Source organism: Theropithecus gelada, chromosome 3 (assembly GCF_003255815.1).
Source record: "Theropithecus gelada isolate Dixy chromosome 3, Tgel_1.0, whole genome shotgun sequence".
NCBI classification, from domain to species: domain Eukaryota; kingdom Metazoa; phylum Chordata; class Mammalia; order Primates; family Cercopithecidae; genus Theropithecus; species Theropithecus gelada.
Window position 1 is genome coordinate 151,023,024 of NC_037670.1, and position 21,664 is coordinate 151,044,687.

General features: G+C 35.0%; 1 protein-coding gene across 2 annotated transcripts in view; it reads right to left on the reverse strand.

Moving 5' to 3' along the window:
• The window catches only part of GRM8 (glutamate metabotropic receptor 8), an 818,800-nt gene that overhangs the window by 7,043 nt on the left and 790,093 nt on the right, over positions 1-21,664 (reverse strand). The window contains exon 11 of one of the 2 annotated variants that reach the window (XM_025379129.1): positions 411-657. In XM_025379129.1, coding sequence (XP_025234914.1) covers positions 411-657 — 247 coding nt within the window. Of the gene's footprint in view, positions 1-355; positions 658-21,664 lie in introns of both variants that reach the window. The other variant, XM_025379130.1, reaches the window with a different exon arrangement.

Genomic DNA, 21,664 nt, shown 5'->3' on the forward strand with positions numbered 1-21,664 from the left:
GTAGTAGCATATTCCATAAATATCAGTAAACTATTGATACTATAAAAAGCACCCAATATTGAACAAGAAAAATTATGGAATTGTTTCTAAGTACTAAAATACAACTTTTATAAAAAGATGATGCTTTCAAATATCAAGTTTCATAATGCTTCAAAAGAAAGATATGAAATGTCATGCTTTGTAAAAGAGATTTTGTGAGCAAGTTTGTACTCCGTAGAACAGCCTCTCATCTTGAGACCATTTGCTTTTAACCAAATGGTTCTAAATGTGATGGTGTAACGGTATGTGGGTACCACCATGCCCATGGAAACATGTAGCACAATCCCCAAGACTAGGAGAAGAATGTTCAACGTACATCTATTAGGAAGTGCTCCCGCTCTTGACCATCGGAAAGTCTACAGATGACTTACTGTTGGTTTCAAGACTCTCACAGAGTTCACTTTTCACCTCGCCATTTGGTCTGTCATTTCCTTTTTGGATCAGTTTGCTTTGCATGGTGGCAGCTGTCACCACAGCCTTGAAGCTCCTTTTGCGTTTTTGAACATTCTGTTCTGGATGAAAAATTATAATATAAACCTTGGGCATATAGAGCATGCCCAGAGACACTGAAGCACTTAAACTCATGGAGACAGTAAGTGTTGTTGTCTGGATGTACATCTGAGGGGAGAGAAAAAAAAGAATAACTATTGGTAAGCCTAACAGTAGGAGATAAAGCAAATAACATACCATTTTCTAAAATTGTTTCAGCTTCTCTGCTAAAGGTACATTAAAAGGCATTTATTGAAATTGTCCTTAATTACAGTCAACGATTCCTGTATCCTAACCTGCAAATGTAAATGAGTAAGGTTATTTTTTAAACTGAACCCAATTTCTTAAAATAAAAATACAAACAACCAAGCTGGTGGAGCTTATTTTCCTTTTTAGATTATAAATAAATATACGTAAGGAAGGCGACCAAACCAGTCTGGCAAAACACTAACACTTAATGCCACACAGACCTTCTTTAGAAGGTACTAGTGGGCCAAGAGTTATTTTAGCAATAAGTTTAACCCAGAAGGTAAGTATATATAGTGAAATAGAGTGGGAGTGCAACATTCCAGAACATCACTACTACACACCAGTGCTTGAATAATGCTAGCGGTTGCATCTTCACATCATTACGTAATTCCAACTACCAAATATAATAAATCACAAGCATGTCATAAGGGCTGGATTTTTTTTAACAATCCCTCTAAAGAACACTTCCAGAAGGTTCTCAATGATAGCATCATATCAAAATAAGTCAATTGCTTTTAAAAAATATGTAAGATCTCCTCACTCCAAGATATATGCACTGGGGATATGGTCCTGGACACTGCATTCTGAAATTCTCCCCCGGTGCTCATTGCTTGCCCTTATCCCACTGAAATTGACTGCTCTGATACTTATGGACAGAGGGATCTTTCTGGAAGGCTTTGCTTTCTACAACCTAGAGGTTAAGAATCTGAAAAAAACCAAAGCTAACATCACTGCTTTGGTTTTTTCTTTTTGGTTATGGTATGGAAGCAGAAACAGCAGTATTTCCTTCTTTACAAACAGAAACAAAAACCTTTGATCTGGTTCCGTTTTTCATGTCCTGAGCTCAAAATAGAATTTTCCCCAAATAACTTGGGATACTGAGGCCACGGAGAAACCACATCTTAAGACTGTAAACAGATTCTCCCTTTGTCATATCTACAACCCTCGTTAATAGATCTGTTCACTCTATTTACATCGCTGAATATTCTAATCCTGATTAGTTGGATGTTTAAAATATGTTTTAATCTGTTATTCTTGCTAAAATGTATCATACTAGTTAGATTTCATCTGGCAGTCCTCAAGATCAAACTAATTGTGTCCTTTTTAATGAAGGAACAACAGCAAAAAACAAAACCCCCCAAAAAAAATTCACCCTCAAGGGTAAATAACTGAATCAGCATTAGTGTTGCCTTTTCCTAGAGGAGAAGGTTTCCCTTAACAGATGGCAAAACCTTGAGGTAAAGAACTGTCCAAACCATGAGCAGGATGTGAGGCACAAGTTAAGAGACTGTCTTTGGATATAAAATCATATCATGCACATTGCTGAATTTACTGTCCAATTCATCTACCACTAAGGCTGTCCTTGCATAAGAGACCATCGTAAGCCTGGAAAACCCTTTAACAAGATTTACTACAAAGTTTACATGATTTACTACAATTAAGATCATCCCAATGAAATAGGGGTATGTATCTTTACAGCTCATAAATCTCCCTAAGCTTTGCCATCTACTTTTAAGCAACCTGTTATTGTAAACATTCCTAAGCTTCTCTAGTGTTGGTTAATCTTTTTTGAGTTCCTGCTTATTTTCAAGCTAGTATTGCTGCAAAAATCTACATAGAAAATGCACTGCAGAGAGAGGACATAGAAGTAAGAAAAGAATGTGGCAAAGTACAAACCACACCCATACATGTTCCAATGCCACTCAAAGAAAACCATCAGTTTTGTTCCAGTCAGACTCTTTCACATCAATTTAGCCTAAAAATAGACAAACAAATCCAGCGTTGAAACAGCCATAAAATGATGGGAACACCTATACTGATTAGTTGGATTTTTTAAATGTGCCTTAATCTGTTAGTCTTGCTAACATGTATAGTACTAGTCCAAATCGTATAAAAATATTTTTGTAATAAACATCCTATAAGTTTTCTCTGCTACCAAAAATATAAATGATAATAGTCTTCTCTTATTTGGAATAACTTCTGCGATATATAGTAAATTTAATCCTACCAGATATTAGACATGAAGAGGACTCTGGAATGCTAGCTTCCTCGTTAAATAAATTACCGCAATCTATCCTTTTGGCAAGCCAACTCAATGAAAGATGTAATAAACACAGACATTAGAATTAAATAGTACCATGGTTAGTGTAGCAAGCTCTTCATCAGATGCTGTACTTTCAAATTATACCAAAATGCTGATCTTGATTATGTACTTTCTTAAAACAGCTTCTGAAAATTTTTAATGTGAGTTTAATACAGGAAAGGCATCTAACAAAATCCTTAGCAAACTAACACAAGAATAGAAAACCAAATACCGCTCGTTCTCACTTATAAGTGGGAGCTAAATGATGAAAACACATGGAGACATAGAGGGGAACAACACACACTGGGGCCTTTTGGAGGGTGGAGGGTGTGAGGAGGGAGAGGATCAGGAAAAATCATAACGGGTACTAGGCTTAATACATGGGTGATAAAAGTAATCTGTACGACAAACCCCTATGACACAAGTTTACCTATATAACAAACCTGCACTTGTATCCCTGAACTTAAAATACAAGTTAAAAAATCCACAAAATCATACCCTAAAGTCCACAACCTTACAGTGGTCTAGCATTTGTTACAGGACCATGGACTATGTATGATTACACTGAGTTTTTGAAATTCATCTTTGAAAAAGTCATACATGCCATAACCTCAATGAAAGCAGTAACAGCAAAACAAGCAAAGAAATATAAATGCCACCTACTGTCATTCTAGAGAAACTCAATCCTTAATAGCATGGATTATAGAATTCTGAATATCTCCCATATTTAATAAGAAGTTAAGAGACTACGTTTAACATTGGAAAATGAGCTCTTGATTTTTTAAAATGCATGGATTTTTGTATACCTATAGAAAATTCTAATTGCTTGAGCCATACAGGAACATAAAAGTTAAAAAAAAATCCACAAAATCATATTGTGTGATAAAACAATCTGTACAACAAACCCCCATGACACAAGTTTACCTGTATAACAAACCTGTACTTGTATCCCTGAACTTAAAATAAAAGTTAAAAAACACACACACAAATCATACCCCAAAGTCCGCAACCTCACAGTGGCTTATCATTTCTTAGAGGGCCGTGGAAGGAATATGTTCCAGTAGACTGGGTATGAACTCTAGAACCACTACTTATATACATTTTTTTAAAAGATAAAGTTTACAGCTAAACTCTAGAGTTACTTTCTGGGTGATAAAAGCCCCAAACCAACCCACCAGGCTACAATCCAAACTAATGAATCTTCCCTGGTTATTGGACAAATACGTTATCTTATTTTCTTCTCTGAACAGTAAGTTCTTATCTATGTCACAGGGTGGATTTGGCAGTAATACTTTTCTCATAGAGGAGTTACAGGGTTACAAGAAAATGATATAAAATCTCTTATAGATACAAGATAGCTCAAGAAACATTCTTTACCCTACAACTTTGCATCTAAATAGACACTAACAAAGTATCCTTCCAGGAGTATAGGGCAAAGGAGGGAACAATTAGACACTTATTCAAACCAGACAGTTTTGTTTAGAGAAGAGCTGATAGCCAGGCTCTGACTACATGATGTCGAGGAAAAGGCCTTTGTAATCTCACTTCAATGTAGACAGAATAAAATTTTGTCCAAATGTGAACTCAAGACCATATTTATTGCCTGGGCCACATTCTTAGAATAATATAACAGCTCTTTATCTCAAAGTTACAGCTCATCAGAATGCAGAAGGGGACTGTATTAACTCCCACTAGCCCACAAAAATTCAAGAGATGCTAGCAATGATACTGGATATGTTAATAATAATCTTCTCTTTCCCAGCCTGCTCTTATGTGCTCCCTCCTGGCCCTGTCACTCCAAAATACTAACACGCAGAGGATGGGGACTATCTTTTTTATCACACGCACTGATGGCTTGTTACTCTGCCTCCACGCCCCATGGACATTTTGAACCTGAAGCAGTCAGATGCACTGAAGCAGATTTAAGCAATCTCTAGATAAGCCAGGGGTTAGCTGTGGCAATGGAGCATACTAATACGAAATTTTTTCTGGGACCTATTACAGTTACCTCTTCAAACTCTGAATAGGCCATTTGTACATATCAAGGTCTGCTCAATGTAGGTCATGACGTGGAATCATTTAGACTCCGGGAAGAGTGAGGAGGGAGAAGAGTATATTTTTCCAGGATAAAGGTCAGTCTTTTGCTTTCAACCTGCTACCAGTGCACAGACCGCCACAGACTCTGACATCCAACCCGGTATGTTTGCAACCCCTTAGCAACTAAGGTAAACTATTATGAAATCTAACACTCAAAGCAACCTTATGTCATGTGATAAGAAACAGATTCAGTATTTATTCCTGAATATTTCTGCGATGGTTTAATCTTCCCACTTTGTTTTAGTCACCAGGTTCTGTTTGGCTGCTTTGCATATCACTTGACCAGTTAGAAAGCTACACTCACACTGACAGCCTGTATTTCTCTGCTTCTGTTTCTACTTCCTCATCTGTATGTCTGCCAAAGTGAAACTTGCATCAAAAAATGGGTTTTCTTTTGCTTTTTAGCAGACAATGGACTTCAAAATACCATTTACTACTAGAAGTGATTTTTTTTTTAAGATGAAGAAGTTTATAGAGAAACTGGAGTTGCCCTGTGGGTGGTAACACCCCAAATCAATCTGTCATGCAAAAGTCCAAACTCATAAAATTCCCCTAGCAATTGAAAATTGCAAAAACCAGAGGCAACCATTCAGCTTTGCTGGATGAGCCTGGAACCACGACCAAGCTCATACCAAACGTTTTTATTTTGTTCCTGTCTTGTTTACATTAAATATCTTCCTAGTTTTACTACTTAGTCCTTTTCTCTATGTCTCTTGCTCACTTGCTGATCATATTTAGAATTATACACTTAAACCAAGACAGGCTTCATGGGTGTGCACTTGTACACTAGACCCTGTACTAGGAGGACCCCATGCTTGGTTTAATGCTCTGCTGTGAATGTTTTGAAGTCTGTAATAATTGTTAGACTCCTGCATTTTCATTTCTTACTGGACTCCACAAATTATATAGCTAGTCCTCTTTTAAAAATCACTTATACACTGACAATATTCCAGGCTTTTCTTAGGAAGGGCATTTGCCTTTTGGGTCACTCTCTTCGGTGTCTGACAGCATCTGCAACGTAACAAGCCTCTGATTCCCAATCTTCATCCCTAAACTTGATCTCCCAGTGGTCTACCTTACCTCATTAATTCCATGCTTCTAGTTCTTGGGGGAGGGGGCAGACAGGGAACTTGAAATTGTCTTTTACTTCTTTTTTATACTTCCACCTGATCTATGGCCAAATCCTATTGATTCTACCTTCAAAATTTGCTCAGAACGTTCAGCATGTCTCCACTGGTGTTACATTGCTCAGAACCATCATCATCTCTCATTTGGATCAGTATCACAACTGTCCTAGTGTTCTCTTTCCTGCTGCCCTTGCTCTCTTCTGTGTGAGCATTTGATTGATCCTAACACAGAAGCTAGAATAATCCCATTATCCATAAACCAAATTAGGTCACTCCTACTCTCCAAAGCCTACTCTCCAATGACATCCCATTGATGATATCTTTACAATGGTCCACAAGATCCTCTGAGAACTCCTCTGGTTTACTCTTTTTTAAAAACTCATTCTCTTCCACCCATACTGGCTCCCTGGCTGATCTTGGAACATATCAGGCATGCTTCTACTTTCAGACTTTTATATTTGGTGGCTTGCCTCTTTACTGCCTTCAGGTCTTTACTGAAATGCTCCAGCTCAGTGAGACCTTTCCTGAACACACCTCTGAAAATTGTAACCCCCAACCTTCTACCAGTATTCCTAGCTTTATCACACTCCTTAGTATCTAACACATTATATCCTAAAAGTCTATATACTTTACTTATTTAACATATGTGGTATCTGTTTCCCCTAGCTAGAATAAAGATTCCATGAATATTGGGAATTTTACTTGTGTTGTTCATGGCTGTAAACTCAGCACTTAGAAAACTGTCTAGATAACAGATATTCTCTATAATCTTTTGAGTTGGTGTGGGTTCATACTCCCAAATTTGGGTTATAAGGAACATAACTCATGTATTTCCAAGAAGGAAAAAAACAACAGATACTAAAACTAGAAAACATCAGAAAACTGGAGGACTGGAAGACTCCATTCATTTTCATAGCGACCTCTAGGCTGAGAGAGAAATGTAATCTTGGGCAGATAAACATAATGCTCTTTTAAACAGTCAACGTGGTAATAATGGGCCATTTTGCTCTTGATGAGCAATGAACAGCATAATTCAAAGTCAGTGGTTTTCACTTTGGGAATAGGAGAGCTCTGAACTCTGCCCTCAATACCTTCCCAAGTTAACTGTATAACTGAGGGTCAGGCATTCACATTACTTCTAAGCTTTCAAAGACTTAAATCAAAGGATTTAATGAGACAACGTACACAAACACTAGCACAGGGCCTGGGATATATTAATTAATAACAGATAGCTCTTATTGTCATTATTTAACCTTGACAACCTGTTCTCTATTCATCTTCCTTTATTCTCCACACCAGAAACACTTAACGCTACTTCTCTCTCAAAATCAGCTTCAAGACTTTTAGCCTTTATAACAGAAACACACACACACACACACACACACACACACACACAAGCAAAAAGGCTTATTCATAAGGAAATATATGGTTGTGGGAAACTTTAGAGTCACCACAGCAAAGAATTATAGTCCAATTTAACTCTGGGAAAAATCACCGTCCTGAGCGTTGTGTTTCTCCTGTCAGGTAGAAATCACAGTGCTGCGGACCCAGCAGCAGGTCAGATACACTGCACTGTGTTTTCATTAGTGGAGGTGGAGACCAGTTGTCTGTAATCCATTTGCAGTCACTTATCACATCCCCTTTTGGCTCAGGACACATACTTGCAACATGAAGAGTCAAATCAAAAGCTCTGAATGAAGAACTGTGAAGGAAGACTACAGATGCAGAGCAGGGCTTCTTCTCCCTCCTGTGAGGTCTTTCTGAACCCTTCACCTTGGAACGATTGGGAGAGGTGGAAACCAGCTGAAGAGAATGATGCAGTATCAACCAACAAGCAGAATATCAGCTTCGCTAATGATAGGAAAGAACCATGTAAGTAAGCTCAAGATCTGTTAAAGAAGGAAAAACATCTATCTGATTTATAATGACTATAATTAAACATAAGTGATCTTTAATATTTGGATTAGTAAATAATTTGTTTTTATTAAAGCCTGATGGAAAATGTGAAAACAGAGTAAATTTTTAAAAGTATGGCATTATTAAATAAAATGTGGTCTTTAATTTTCAATTATTATATATGAGAATTATTTACAGAAATACAGTAAATAACCAGTGATGTTGCATTTTCTACTGGGATATGTATATGAAAATTAATACAAGGTGTCTACTCTCTCAGTGCTTATTAATTCCTCCTTTACAGGTATTTTTGCTCATGTTTCCTTCGTGCATTTCTGCTTTCATGGTACCTTTTGGCCCTGTATCACCACAGCAGCATGGTCAGAATTGGGAATAAGAGTAATTATCATTTGAACGGATATCAAAATATAACAAACAATATTTTCAGGTGCAGAACAAATAAATAAAAGTATAAATTAGTTTAGAAAGAAGCAAAGAAGAGGTAACAATTGTTTCAGGAACAAAACTTATCTCTGAACTATATTTTAAAGTATGTCTATCTCTATCTGTCTGTCTATAGTTCTAGAAGCCAGGAAAAAAAGAAAATACGTTGAATCCTATATTTATCACTGCCTAGAGATGAAAGCTTTGCTAGAATTTAAATTTTAGGCTAAATAATAAATTCAGGTTGTGTTATCTAAGGAAAGCTGGTAAAATTATGAAAATGGTTTCAACTGTAGTTTTGCGAAAGGCACTAAATCTTGATCAAGTAGATATTTTCTCTGTAACCCTTTTTAAAGACAAAATAATTGATTCAGTAACTCAGTGCAGGTGCTTTTGTGGATGTACATGATGTTTTAAAAGTGCTATTTTTTTTTTTCTGGTGATATACCTTAATATAGGAGGAATTGAGAAGAATGGTGTTATGGGCTGAATCGTGTCTCCTCCAAAATTTGTATCTTGAAGGCCTAACCCCAAGTACCTCAGAATGTGACTGCATTTGAAGATGGGGCTTTAAAGAGGTAATTAAGCTACAGTCAGGTCATTTTGGTGGTCCCTAATACCATATGACTGATGTGCTTATAAGAAGAAGAAACTGGGACATAAGACACACAGAAGGAAGATCACATGATAATACAGGGCAAAAGATAGCCATCTACAAGCCATGGAGAGAGGCCTCGGAAGAAACCAAGCTTGTTGACACTTGGATCTCAGACTTCTAGTATCCAGCACTATGAGAAAATTAATTTCTGTTGTTTAAGCCACGCTGTGTATGATACTTAGTTATGCCAGTCCTGGAAAACTAATAGGAATGGGGAGTTAATATCACTGAAAAAGTTCTGAAAGTTCTGTGATAGTAGTTGGTTGTGGTTAAATATACCAATAGAATCTCAAAGATGTCTGGTATTGACTAAAACTATGAGTTTAGATACTGTACAAGAACTACAACCACAACATCTATCAATTATTGAGGATCAGGTACAGCATTATGCCAAAACTTTTATGCACTTATTTAACCCCTCACACTAATCCTGTCAGGTAGGAATGAATAAGTCTATTTTTGAGAATTACACAGTCACGAAGAAGTCATTTTTGAGACACAGTCATTTTTGAAAAGTCATACAATACATGAAAATAAAGTGTAGCTTCAAACTGAGGTTTCTCTAATTTGAAAGCCCATATCCTTACCACACACCATCTGGCCCCCATAAATACACTGAGAAGTGAAAGAGCAGGATTAATATGACTTGAGTCCTCTCCAAATCAGAAAAGCATCCTTTTGCTAATAGATTTGGGCCAAATTTCTTCTAAATGATAGAGGCACAGTTAAAGCACTTCAATTAATATTTAGTTGTGCATTTAGAGGGTTTCTGCTGTTATTAATCAGCTACTTTCTTCATAAATAAAAACTTCATGTGGATCCTAGAGCAGCTCTGGCTTTCTTAGAACTGTATCTTGTTAAGCTTGACAAAATAATCTAGCTGAGAAGATGGGCCCGAAGAGCTGGATAAGTTACTCTTTTAAATGATGTTTAGCATTGAGTTTGCACTGGGCTGGAGCAAAAAAGTGTCTGATGAACCACTGACCACCAGAAGGAACAGGGATTCTCTATATTCAGAAGACAGATTGCCAGCACAGCGTTGCTGCATAGGCACCATTTCACCTCTATAGCACCAGAGACAGGCTATTGATAATACAGCAGGCAGGCCAAGTTGGATTCAAATATAGATGAACTGACAACCAAGAATTAGCAAATACTTGAGGAGAACCAAGACACCTTACAAAGAGAATAGTATAAACATACAAAAATAGATCCAATAGAGCTAAAGAAGGATGACAGTGGAAATAACGCTATTGCTATCTTAGAGAAGTTTTGAAAAAATAACAAATCCATTAAAATGTCAAATAAATTCATAGAAGCTAGCATTTTAATCATTACAATAGCATTAGGAGATATACCTAATGTAAAAGATGAATTAATGGGTGCAGCACACCAACATGGCACATGTATACATATGTAACAAACCTGCAGGTTGTGCTTATGTACCCTAGAACTTAAAGTATAATCAAAAAATAAAATAAAATAAAATCTCAATAGATGAAGGACTACTGATTCTGGCTATGGAGGAGTAGCTATAATCAAACCAAACCAACTTCTGATAATAACTATAAAACAATCATAAAGTTAAGAAAAAATAAGACTATTTGGAAGCATCAGAGGAGAACCAAGGTAGCCAGGACTCAGGGGGCCAAGATCTTAGGAAGGAAAAAGAAAGCACATTGACATATGTACAGCACTCTCCACTGCTTCTTATTCCCAGGTGACATACTGATTCTACATAGGAAAGACAGAAGTCTTTAGATAGACGTGTCAGCAGCCTCATGGACAAGAGAGATAAAATCTGGAATTTGGGGTTATCATTGCAGTCAAGACTTAAGGACCCACAATTCTAGGGTACTACAGAGAAGTAAACCTGGTATTTTACACCATTTTTTTCCTTGAGACTTTGCTGAATCCTAAGTGTAAGAAAGCAGCAAGCTAAAAAGAAAAAAAAAAAAAAATCAAACATAATTTAGATTCAGAGAGAATTCAGTTAGAATTCAGGTCCACAGAGGAGAACAATTACTCATAAACATATCAGACGTTTAGCTAATATATCTAAAGTGATATTGCCGAGGAGTAAAGGTAAATCAGAAATAGACAAATCCATAAAAACCTGAAACTTATCCTCAAATTATCCCAATCCCAGATTATATCAAGGTGAAATGCCTTGGCATATATATTTCAATTGCTGACTAGTAGAAAATTGAAGGCTCTCTAGAGGGAAATAACAATATACATAACATCTACATTTTTAAAAAACGTACAATGTCAGATATTCAATAAAAGATTACCAGCCAGGCATGCTAGGACACAAAAACAAATGACCAAACACCAACGGCAAACAACAACAAAAATTAAACAGGTGATAGAAATGGTGCCACAGATGATCAGACACCAGGCTTCTCAGACAAAACTTTAACATTAATGTATTGAAGAAAATACATAATAAGATATTTTCGCCAGAGGACTGGAGTGTGTGTGTGTATTTGTGTGTGTGTGTCTGTGTGTGTGTACTCAAGTCAAAAATTATAGGAGTGAAAAATATAATAATTGAATAGATGAGTTTAATAACAAATTAGCTACAGGGAAGGAAATGACCGATGACCTGAAAGAAAATCAATAAAAAATCAGTAAAAAAAAATCCACAGTGTAGGATGGAGACTATAAATATTTTTAAAATCCAGAAAGAAATTATTGGAGATATATAAAACATGATACAAATTTGAATAAATATGAATCTGAAGTCCTAGAAAGGAGAGATATAACAGGTAAAAAGGAACACTTAAAAGAGACACTGGACAATAATTTTTCAAAACTTATGAAAAATAATCTATTAAATTGTACAGAAAAAAAATTATCAGATGGCCACATTCTGGGAAATCCTACAAATTTTCAAGAATTTAAATACAGGGTATGCTATTTGACTAATGTGAAATCAGATTAGAAAATAGAACTAGGTTGGAAATAAATAACAAAAGATAAGAAAATTGTCAACTGTTTGAAAATTAAACAATACATTTCTAAATCACTCATAAGTCAAAAGAAAAACAATGGAAATTAGCAAATATTTTGAACTGAATAATAATCAAGATACAACATATCAAAAGTCATGGGATATAGCTAAAGCAGACACGACAGAAGAAATCTTGATATGATTATTCATCTTAAAAAACTAAAGGGCAAGAAAATTAAATCCAATCAATAAAGGAAGGAAATAATAAAGATAAAAGTCAATAAAACAGAATACAAATGTAACATAAAGAAAATCAGCAAAGCTAAAAAAAAATCTTTGGAAAGACTATAAAATTAAACAACTCACAAGGTTGACCAACAAAACAAGAAACAAGACATAAATTGCCAATAATTTGGTAATTATTCCTAAAAAGGGAAGAAGATGTGATATAAGATTTTAAAAATATTCCAGCAAATTAGTTCTAAATGTTGTTAGCCAAAAAGAAAAAAATAGTTTAAGTGTATATTTAAGGTTTAAAGGCAACTTAGAAAAAAATGAAAATAGGATCTAAAACTCCTGAACTATCAAATGAAAAAAAAAAAGAGAAAACTTGATCAGTTAAAATAATTTCAGAGAAGACAAAAAAAGAAACATGAGAACATAGTAAAAAGAAAACAGAAAACATTAGCAAACATAAATCGGTGATTTTCATAATAAAGACTAAATTCCCCATTTAAAAATAGATATTATCAGCTTTGATTTTAAATTGTATTCTCAAAAAGAGAAAAGTATATGTAAAGATTATAATAAGCCAAGTGAAAAATACATTTTCTATGCCAGAAAAATGTAGACAATGAAATCTGGAAAGTAATATTAATATAGGACAAAATAGAATGCAAGATAGAATCATTAAATTATGCAAAGAATATACATACATACACTTAACAATGCATTATCACGATGTATGTAAGCAACACATCATAGAAATGCAAGGATAGACAAATCCATAAGCATCATGAGAGATTTTAATTCATCTTTTCAAAGATATAAATTTGATTATACAACATAAAATTAAGAATAGTTTGAATGACTCAGTAATAAAATTATCACTTTCATTGCATTATTTTAAAATATAAATGAGCTTCACAGAGATCAATTATGAATTAGGTTATCCAGCAACAAAAATCAAATTTTCATAACAGGAAACATGAGACTATATCCTTTCACCTAAAAAGGCAATCAAATTAAAATTATAATTTTTAAATAAATATGAGTATTTATTTGGAAACTAAATATCATCCCTGTAAGTCACTCATATAAAAAGGAAAGTATAAACTATTTAGAAATTGAATAATCATGGAAACAGTATGTATGAAAATTTGTGGATACAACCTAAGTGGTGCTTGAAGGAAAATTTCAAGTCTAAAATGGCAATCTTCGGGTGCAGGAAATCTTAAAAATTAATCATGAAACTACGTGAAGTTTAACAGAACAAAAAGTAAACTCAATAAAGAAAGAAGAAAGTATTTGATATAAAAGAAGAAAGTGATAAGACAGAAAACTGTAATAGTCATAAACTATATCATATTTGGTAATATGATAAGCCCACATAGAAATGAAAAATAAGAAACAAGTACAGGTACAAATTAGATTTTTAAAATTATAAAAGCAAATTTTGCATAACTTTATACCACGAAATATATGTATCTAGAAAAAATGCAATATTGCCCAGGAAATAGATACTAGAAGTGAGAAAACAAAACAAAACTATGTAGAACTAAAACTATGGTGGGTAAATCAGAAAGGTGGTACGCGACTGACAGAATGATGATGACCCTGTCCAAGAGAGAGCCAGGGTTCTTTTTACTAAACCTTGGAGTGAGAACAAGGAAAACAAGAAATGTATTTACCCCCAGCTCCTGTGCTGTTCTCCTACCTCTCATCCTCTGACATTTACATCAGCATTTTTATTTGGCTTTTCATCGTGTATTAGGTAGGGTACAGTCCTTTTCAGAATTAGAGATGCAAGTGCATAGCAAATATACTGGCAGAAACAATTTTTCTGATGTTCAATCTCCTCTTCTAATATTTTATAGTGTCTTGCTGTTGTTTGAAAGGAAGAAAATAATGGTGAGTATATTCTCCCAAAGTGCTGAAAAAACTAATTATGGTGGCAATGCAGGGGCTCCACTCACCCCTTATCCATGGGCTATCTCTGGGGAGCCTGGATGTTTACTAAGATTAGCCCCTTTACTAAGGACAGCCTTATGATAAGGTGAGTTGAGGAAGATGTAAAGGGAACTCTATGTGAAAGGGTGGCAAGCATAAGACAACTAACCACTTGCAACTCAGCCTCAAAGACTCAGAACCCTTTCTGTGTTCCAGACCTTGATAAACGGTATCTTTCACAACTCAAGGATAATGACCCACCATGATTCAGCAATATTTTTTTACCTGCTCTTGTCATGTCTGCCTAGATCCTGACAGCCCTAGACTTACTACATCTCTGAGACAATCTATAGGGGGATGTTCCTGGGTATAAGAAAATCTTACTGCTAGGACTGGTGCCACCATAAGATTCTCATGAAGGTCAAAGCAACCAGGTTTCAAGAGAGGAAAATTATCAGACCTGACATTTAGAATTTTGTATAACTGGTCACTATCATGTCTGATATAGACATATAGGTCTGCTTGGATACTAGGTATGGCTGAAGCACTCCAGAAAGTTAAAACTTTATCCACACATATGGTGACCTCTCCAAGTCACTATACCTAGCCAAGATGAAGTATGCTGCTAATATGAGACCAGTGGTCTGCTACAGTGTGTACTGATAGCACAAATTGGCACTAAGAACCCCATGTTGAAGATTCAATTGTTTGTGGTAAAGACAGCTTTCAGGAAAAGACAAAATCGTTTCAAATAGGCCAAAACCTTGAAACACCCAGTAATCACAACCTAAGAAACTGTAGGTCTCAAATAACAACCAGTGAAAGGCGGAGAATGCTTTGACCAGTACTCATAACTCCAGATCACAGACAAAAAGTCCTCTTCTTGCACATGATTCCATAAGCTCTGTGATGTAAAAGAGAGCTTGGTTGTTGCACAATCTTATCTATGGCTGAAAATCCTCACCAGCTTTAGCAGAGGCATTACCCTGAATAAAGCACCTACAGGGCTTTAAGGTTATTACCGTTACCAGGTACCTGAAAGAGCTAAAGACAAGAGAGGGAAGGAGAAAAGCCTTATGTACAATTTTCAATGAGAAACTAGCCCAAAGTACCTCCCACAACAGTTTGAGACAGCTTCTAGGACCATTTCATGACAGTCATTACCTTGCTAGTAGCCCCAAAACTGACATGAGTTCTCAGAACAAGAGAGTTGTGAAGTGTGAGCTGGAACCAAGAAACTTGTAAGTATATTTTAGAACCATTAGTCAATCAGAAGCCCTGGGCATCTAAATCTCGTAGGACAGTGAACTCAGACATCATCTCAAATATCCCTCTTTTCAATGAGCATAGTGCCTTATGCTACTAGTTTCATTAACTTTATTGATGTCCTGGGTTCAGATGATCTATTTTACCCCCACCCAGATCAACTGGACAACCTTCTTAGGTCCTGAATAGTCCTTAGGTCATTAGCAGTTTGACTGAGTCTTCTCTTAGTGAAGCCCTGTGTTCTGTTAAGAATCAGGACAGCAGATTACTCCTCTAATCACCAGTCAGCTCCCAAAGTGATGCAGTTCAAACACAATATTCCACTGAACCAACTAGAATACTCTGAACTTTACTGAAAATCACTCAATTCTTCACACATCTCTCACCTGTAAATCTACTTTAGTGTGCTTTGTAACTCCTAAACCACAACCACAGCTCCTCTACATCCCCAGCCTCTCCTCCCTGCCTCTGCCCTTGTGGTCTTAACTGAAATTGCTCTTTCCAAGAGAGTTATTTCCACCCCAGACTTTCAAGTCATGGTTGTCTTTATTTCTTCAATTCGTATTCCTCAGGGAAGACGATAAGGTTGGACCATCCTTTATTCCCCTTTGCTGCTTCCAGGTCATTACAGACTTGTCTTTTTCCCCCATATCCCATATCCTGCCTTTGAAACTGTCTTAACATTCAACTCTTCATCCTCTTTCATCCTTGTTCCCGTATCTGCCATCAGTTGCCTTCGTTCATTGGAGGTTCTGGCTCTGGTACCTAGGCTTGCTCTCAATCCCAAATGAGGCAGTTATTTCGGATGAATTCTACCTCTCATTCTCATGATCACCGCTAGAATCTTCAAGACTGTGTTTAGTTTCTTGTAATAAATTCTGTAAAATACTTTTGGCTTAATGTATTGTTTTCAGAAAGAGATTGTTTACATTATGTTGCATTGTCCTTTATGTTATTTCATTTTTCACTTAGAAAAAAGAGTTATGTCACATGCTTCAGTGATGTGAGCATTGTTGTCAAGGAGTGACAGGTAGCTAAAAATACGTAGAAAGGATGGATATTTCTCACTTCTCATAATGCATGTTTCCTTATGGAAGTAGCTTGCCAGGCAGCCTTTCAAGGTACCAAAATTAATATAAATGTGTACAGGAATCTTTTGCAATAAAACTAGTTATGACTTGCTCCAAGTATATTTTAAAATTGAGGCTGTTAAGTTTTACCACACTTCACTGTGATAGAATGTGAACTTTTCCAAGTGTGAAAATATAAGTATTAAATAGGGTAACTTGTATTCTCCTCAGTAATAAAAAAGTATATCTAGCTATTATCAGATAAAGGATGTGCAGTTATATTAGCTGTTTTGTATATTATGGTGTCAAAATTTTAATTAAATATTTTATATTCAAAATGAATCTTTATTTCTAGGATTTTTATGGTAATTACCCACATCACAATAACAATATTTACTACAGTTTTCATTGCAAAGGTCCTGTATTTCAGTTAGACAATTAGTTAGATAGACTTTTATGGATGGCATAAAGACAATTATCACATGTAATATTATATGTATAAAATTATATCTCAAATGCCACAAATCAATTTACCAGCATAATTTTGGAACATAAACCATTTTTAAGTTGGAAAGCCATCTGGATGCTATTATTAAAACCATGTTCCTAAGAGTAGGAGTAAAGAATTATGTGGATAAATTATTCCATTGGTAAATCTGATAGGCTGCATTCCAAATATGTCCAAACTACTGATGCTTCAGTTTTCAGAATAATTGCACTCAAGTGAAAACTTTGGTTGTCATGGAGGAAATATTGACTATTCTTTCTTTTGATGTGATAGAAAAAATGGTCCTGTACTTTTTTTCCTTTTATTATTTTTACCAAGCAACTTTATAAACGTAGCATTTTACCAAGAGGACACTCAGGAGAAAAAGACAGATATTTGTAATAGGGAAAAGGACTGTGGCATAGGTAGCTAACACTACACCAAAATGTGTGCTCCTCCTTCCATTGTATTGGATTGTTTCTGGGGAGTGCCTGACCAGTCATCGACTGTTCTGACTAGATGTAGTGTGGTTATTTGACTAGTTTTCAACCTATATAACGAGAACAAGATGATAAATGTCATAAAAGTGTTTTACAGAATTAATGTGTGTGCACTTTTCCCTAGAAACTCTTACCTCCAGTTGCTGATTCTATTATTTATGATGAGGAGACATCAGGGGACGCAAAGCTATAGGATGGAAGAAGTAGGGGTTCCTGAATCACCCCATGGAAGAGAACTGCCATTCAACCAGGAACTGCCTCAGACTATTATGTAAGTGGGAAATAAAATTGTATACTCAGTGCAAATACTTTCAATTATTTTCCTGCAAGTCGTGGATACATATCGTATAACTAGTTAGTCAGCCCCTCTGACTAAATAGTAAGTGAAAACTGAGCAGGATGACAGATAATTTCCATGGTTATGGCAGAAAAATGAAGTTACAGTATCCTCAGATGGATTTTAGTGATTGACCTTGTGCACATTAATACGATGTTCTAACAAAGTGTCTAGTCTATCAAATATAATCCCAAGCCATTAAATTTATTCCTAGGTTCAGTGACCTTGGTCTTTGGTTAGGGAAAGAAAGTACCAAGCTAGGCTTTTTATTAAATTTTCAAGGAAGAATCATTTCAGGCACTTTATATAGCCTTCAGTACCTGAGGGAGTTTATAGGAAAGGAAGTCTATATAACAGCATTTCCAAAAGGAAGCTGGGCTGTCAAGTTAATAGCCTAAAATTCCTATGTCAGCAGCTTTGCACTTGTGCCTCATGTACAACTTTCTCTTTTGATCTCTTTCCCTCAGCTAGTTCAATCTGACACTGCCTCTAACCAACTTCTTTGTCTCTGGAAACAACTATTGCCAATCTCTGAATATCCAAGAAAAAAAAATAAAGCTACAAAATTATCCTTGATAACTCTTCTGGCACAGTAAACTTTTGCCAAGTTCTATAGGTTCTTATTTCTTTTCTTTGAATGTTGATACTTCCTATTTATACTGTAAAGACTTTTTCATCCATGTCTTTATATGTCATGAATTTCTATTGTATATCATATTATTGTCCTCAATTACTTAATCCCCGCTTCCTTATGATTGGACATCTTTGTCCATTGTCATATGGTTTTCAGAACCATGTCTTGGGGAAGAGCATTCTTCTCCATTCCCATCCATGTCTGGGTTCATTATGTGATATGTTTTAGACAATGAGTCATGAGCAGATACAGTACAGACCATGCATGAACAGAAGCTTTAAGCATCACTGATTGGTTGATCCTTGTTGCTTACATCTGTCAAGGGAAGGTACATTCCAGATGAGGGCTGTCCTTCAGCAGTGGAACTAAACTCCTTAGTATGAAATGCAGGTCAGAAATAAAGCATTGTTGTTTTTGCAAGCCACTGATTTTTGGGTTGCTTATTATAGCAGCACACACAAGTTAAGTTTGACTAATATATTCTGGAAGCTCTTTAGTGTAGTTGGAAGGGCATTCTACTGAGAGAGTCAGAAAGCCACAAAATTAAATGCTTAACTTTGACACCCTTGCGTATGGTAACTCCAGGCCAATAATTAACTTTTATGAGTCTTGTTTTTCATGTGTAAAACAGAAAAAAGTTTCCTGACCTGGTAAACTCAGAGGGTTGGTTGTGAATAATGTATTAAAAAAGTGCTTGGAAAGTACTGAAATAACACAACTGTTGGGTGTTAATATTTTTCAGTATTGATATTTTACCTCAAGTATTTCTACCTCCATTTTTCTTTCAAATAAGAAATTTAGGAACTTCTTGCTTTCACTAAATGTTGATCAGGGAGCAAGAAGGCTGAAACAACAGATCCAAGCCAAAGACAGAACTAGATATAAAGATCAAATCATCTGGCCAAGACTATAGTACAGTAAGAAACTTAGAAAACCCAAGTCAGGGTGGGAAAAATGAGACTTTTCTGCCTTACAGACCGAAGTAAAACCAAAGAGACAACATATCAGGAGGAGAGCTCCTAGAAACTTAAGATAATAATAAACTGCATTTGTAATAGTTGATTATGTACTGGGCTCTTTGTAAGCACTTTACATGCATTCTTACTTTATATGAACTCACACAACTCTTTGAGGGAGGTTCTGTGTTTATTCCCACATTGCAGATGAAGAAACTGAGGCACAGCAATGTAAGGCCACTTGCCTAAGGTCATAGTGCTAGTAAGTGCAGAGCCAGGTTCTCTGGCTCTAAAGTCTGTGTACTCAGTACTTCCCTTTTTCTGAATCCGTGATTCCATGGCTCTACAAAGGAAAGACAGCTGAGTTCCACAGATTTTGAGAAAACATGTGACTCAATGAGATATGAATATAAAAGACAATTGATGATAAACTAAGGTAAACCTATCTATGCTTTGATGTAAAAAAGTGTTGCAACAATGCTTGAAATATGAAGGGTGGTGGACAATATTTGATTAGTGCTATTCAAGCCAGTAATTTCCCACTTGGATTCTGTCCTTTTTAAAATATATAAAAATCACATATATGAAAAAATTACTTGCAAAAATGTTCATTAGGAATTATTTATGAAAAGTAAAAAGTTGGCGCAACCCAATAAACAAAAACACAATTGAGTATATAAATAATGGCACAGCCATTATTGGCATTATGAAGTAATATTAATAACATGGGAAACAATATAATTTTAAGAATAATACATATTGAGGCCAGAACCATTTCTATACTATGATCTCAAGACAAACATTTCTCTCTAAGACCAGTTAGAAGGAAACAAACCAAAACATTAACTCTGGATGTTTATATACATTAGAACCATGAATGATGTTTACTTCCTTCTGGTATTTTGGTTCAAATTTTTCAAATTTTCAACAATGAATATAAATTATTTTTATAAAATAAAAAATAGTAGAACCTAAACAAAAAGATATAATCATTGTTTTATAAGTGCATGTGTGTGTGTGTTATTAAAACAACTAATAAAAGAATAGAAGTGAAATTACATTTGAATAGCTCCCTCTCACACCAATGAAATAAACTACGCAAATCATATTTACAATATCTCTTATCAACCAGACAAACTTACAAAAATATGATTGTATGAAGGTTAGAATGACTCTTTGAATATGGCAAAGCCTAAAGCCAATTGCATTTGTAGAAAATTACTTCTGTCGTTGATATAGGAATGATCTTATTAACTTACAAAACAAATTTTAAAAACCCATAGAGTTTTATTTAGGGATGTAATAATTGAATAACTTTTTGCAAGTATATATTTATAGACAAAGATTTATTTACTGTTAATTTTGCAATCATTTTGAATGCCAGTTCACATTTATTAATATATTGTATCCAAAAGTCAATAAAAATTCTTTGTAAATGTATTTTACTTCAAAAGAAATACACATTATATGATTCATTCCATTAATATGTATGTGATCTACTTATATGTTTATTTATATTTATTGCAAGATTAGACAACATGAACTCAGAGTTCTACAATGCTTACTCTTTGATGAATTGCAGTGTGTCAAAATATATACAATTTATTGCCAAATATTTTACTTTAATTTTAACAAATTATGATCTTTTCATGACGTAAATTTCCATTTTGTAACACTGACTAATTTTTTTTTGCAAAAAGTTCCAGTTGTTACTTTTTACATAGCATATTTTATATATACATATTTTATACTATATTTAAATGAAGACAAATCTTGCATAGTTAGAATAGTGTGAATATTAATACTTTGGCCATAGACATTTAAAAGTACTTCTTAGATTTTTTCAAGTTTATTAATCTACTTTTAATAGCTGCAAAATTTTTATACTGTTGATAACATATATTAAAATAGTGGGTACAAACATAGAGTTACATGAAAGGGGTAAGTTCTAGTGTTCAATAATACAGTAGAGTGACTATAGTTAACGAGAATTTGTTATATATTTCAAAACAGCTAGAAGAAAAGATTTGAAATGATCCCAACACAAAGAAACAATGTTTTATACTATGGATATCCTAAATACCCTGATTTGATCCTTACACTTGTATGCATATGTCATAATACCACATATACCCCAAAATATGTATAATTATTATGTATTAAAAAATATTATACTGATATTATATATTTAGATTTTATTTCTAGTT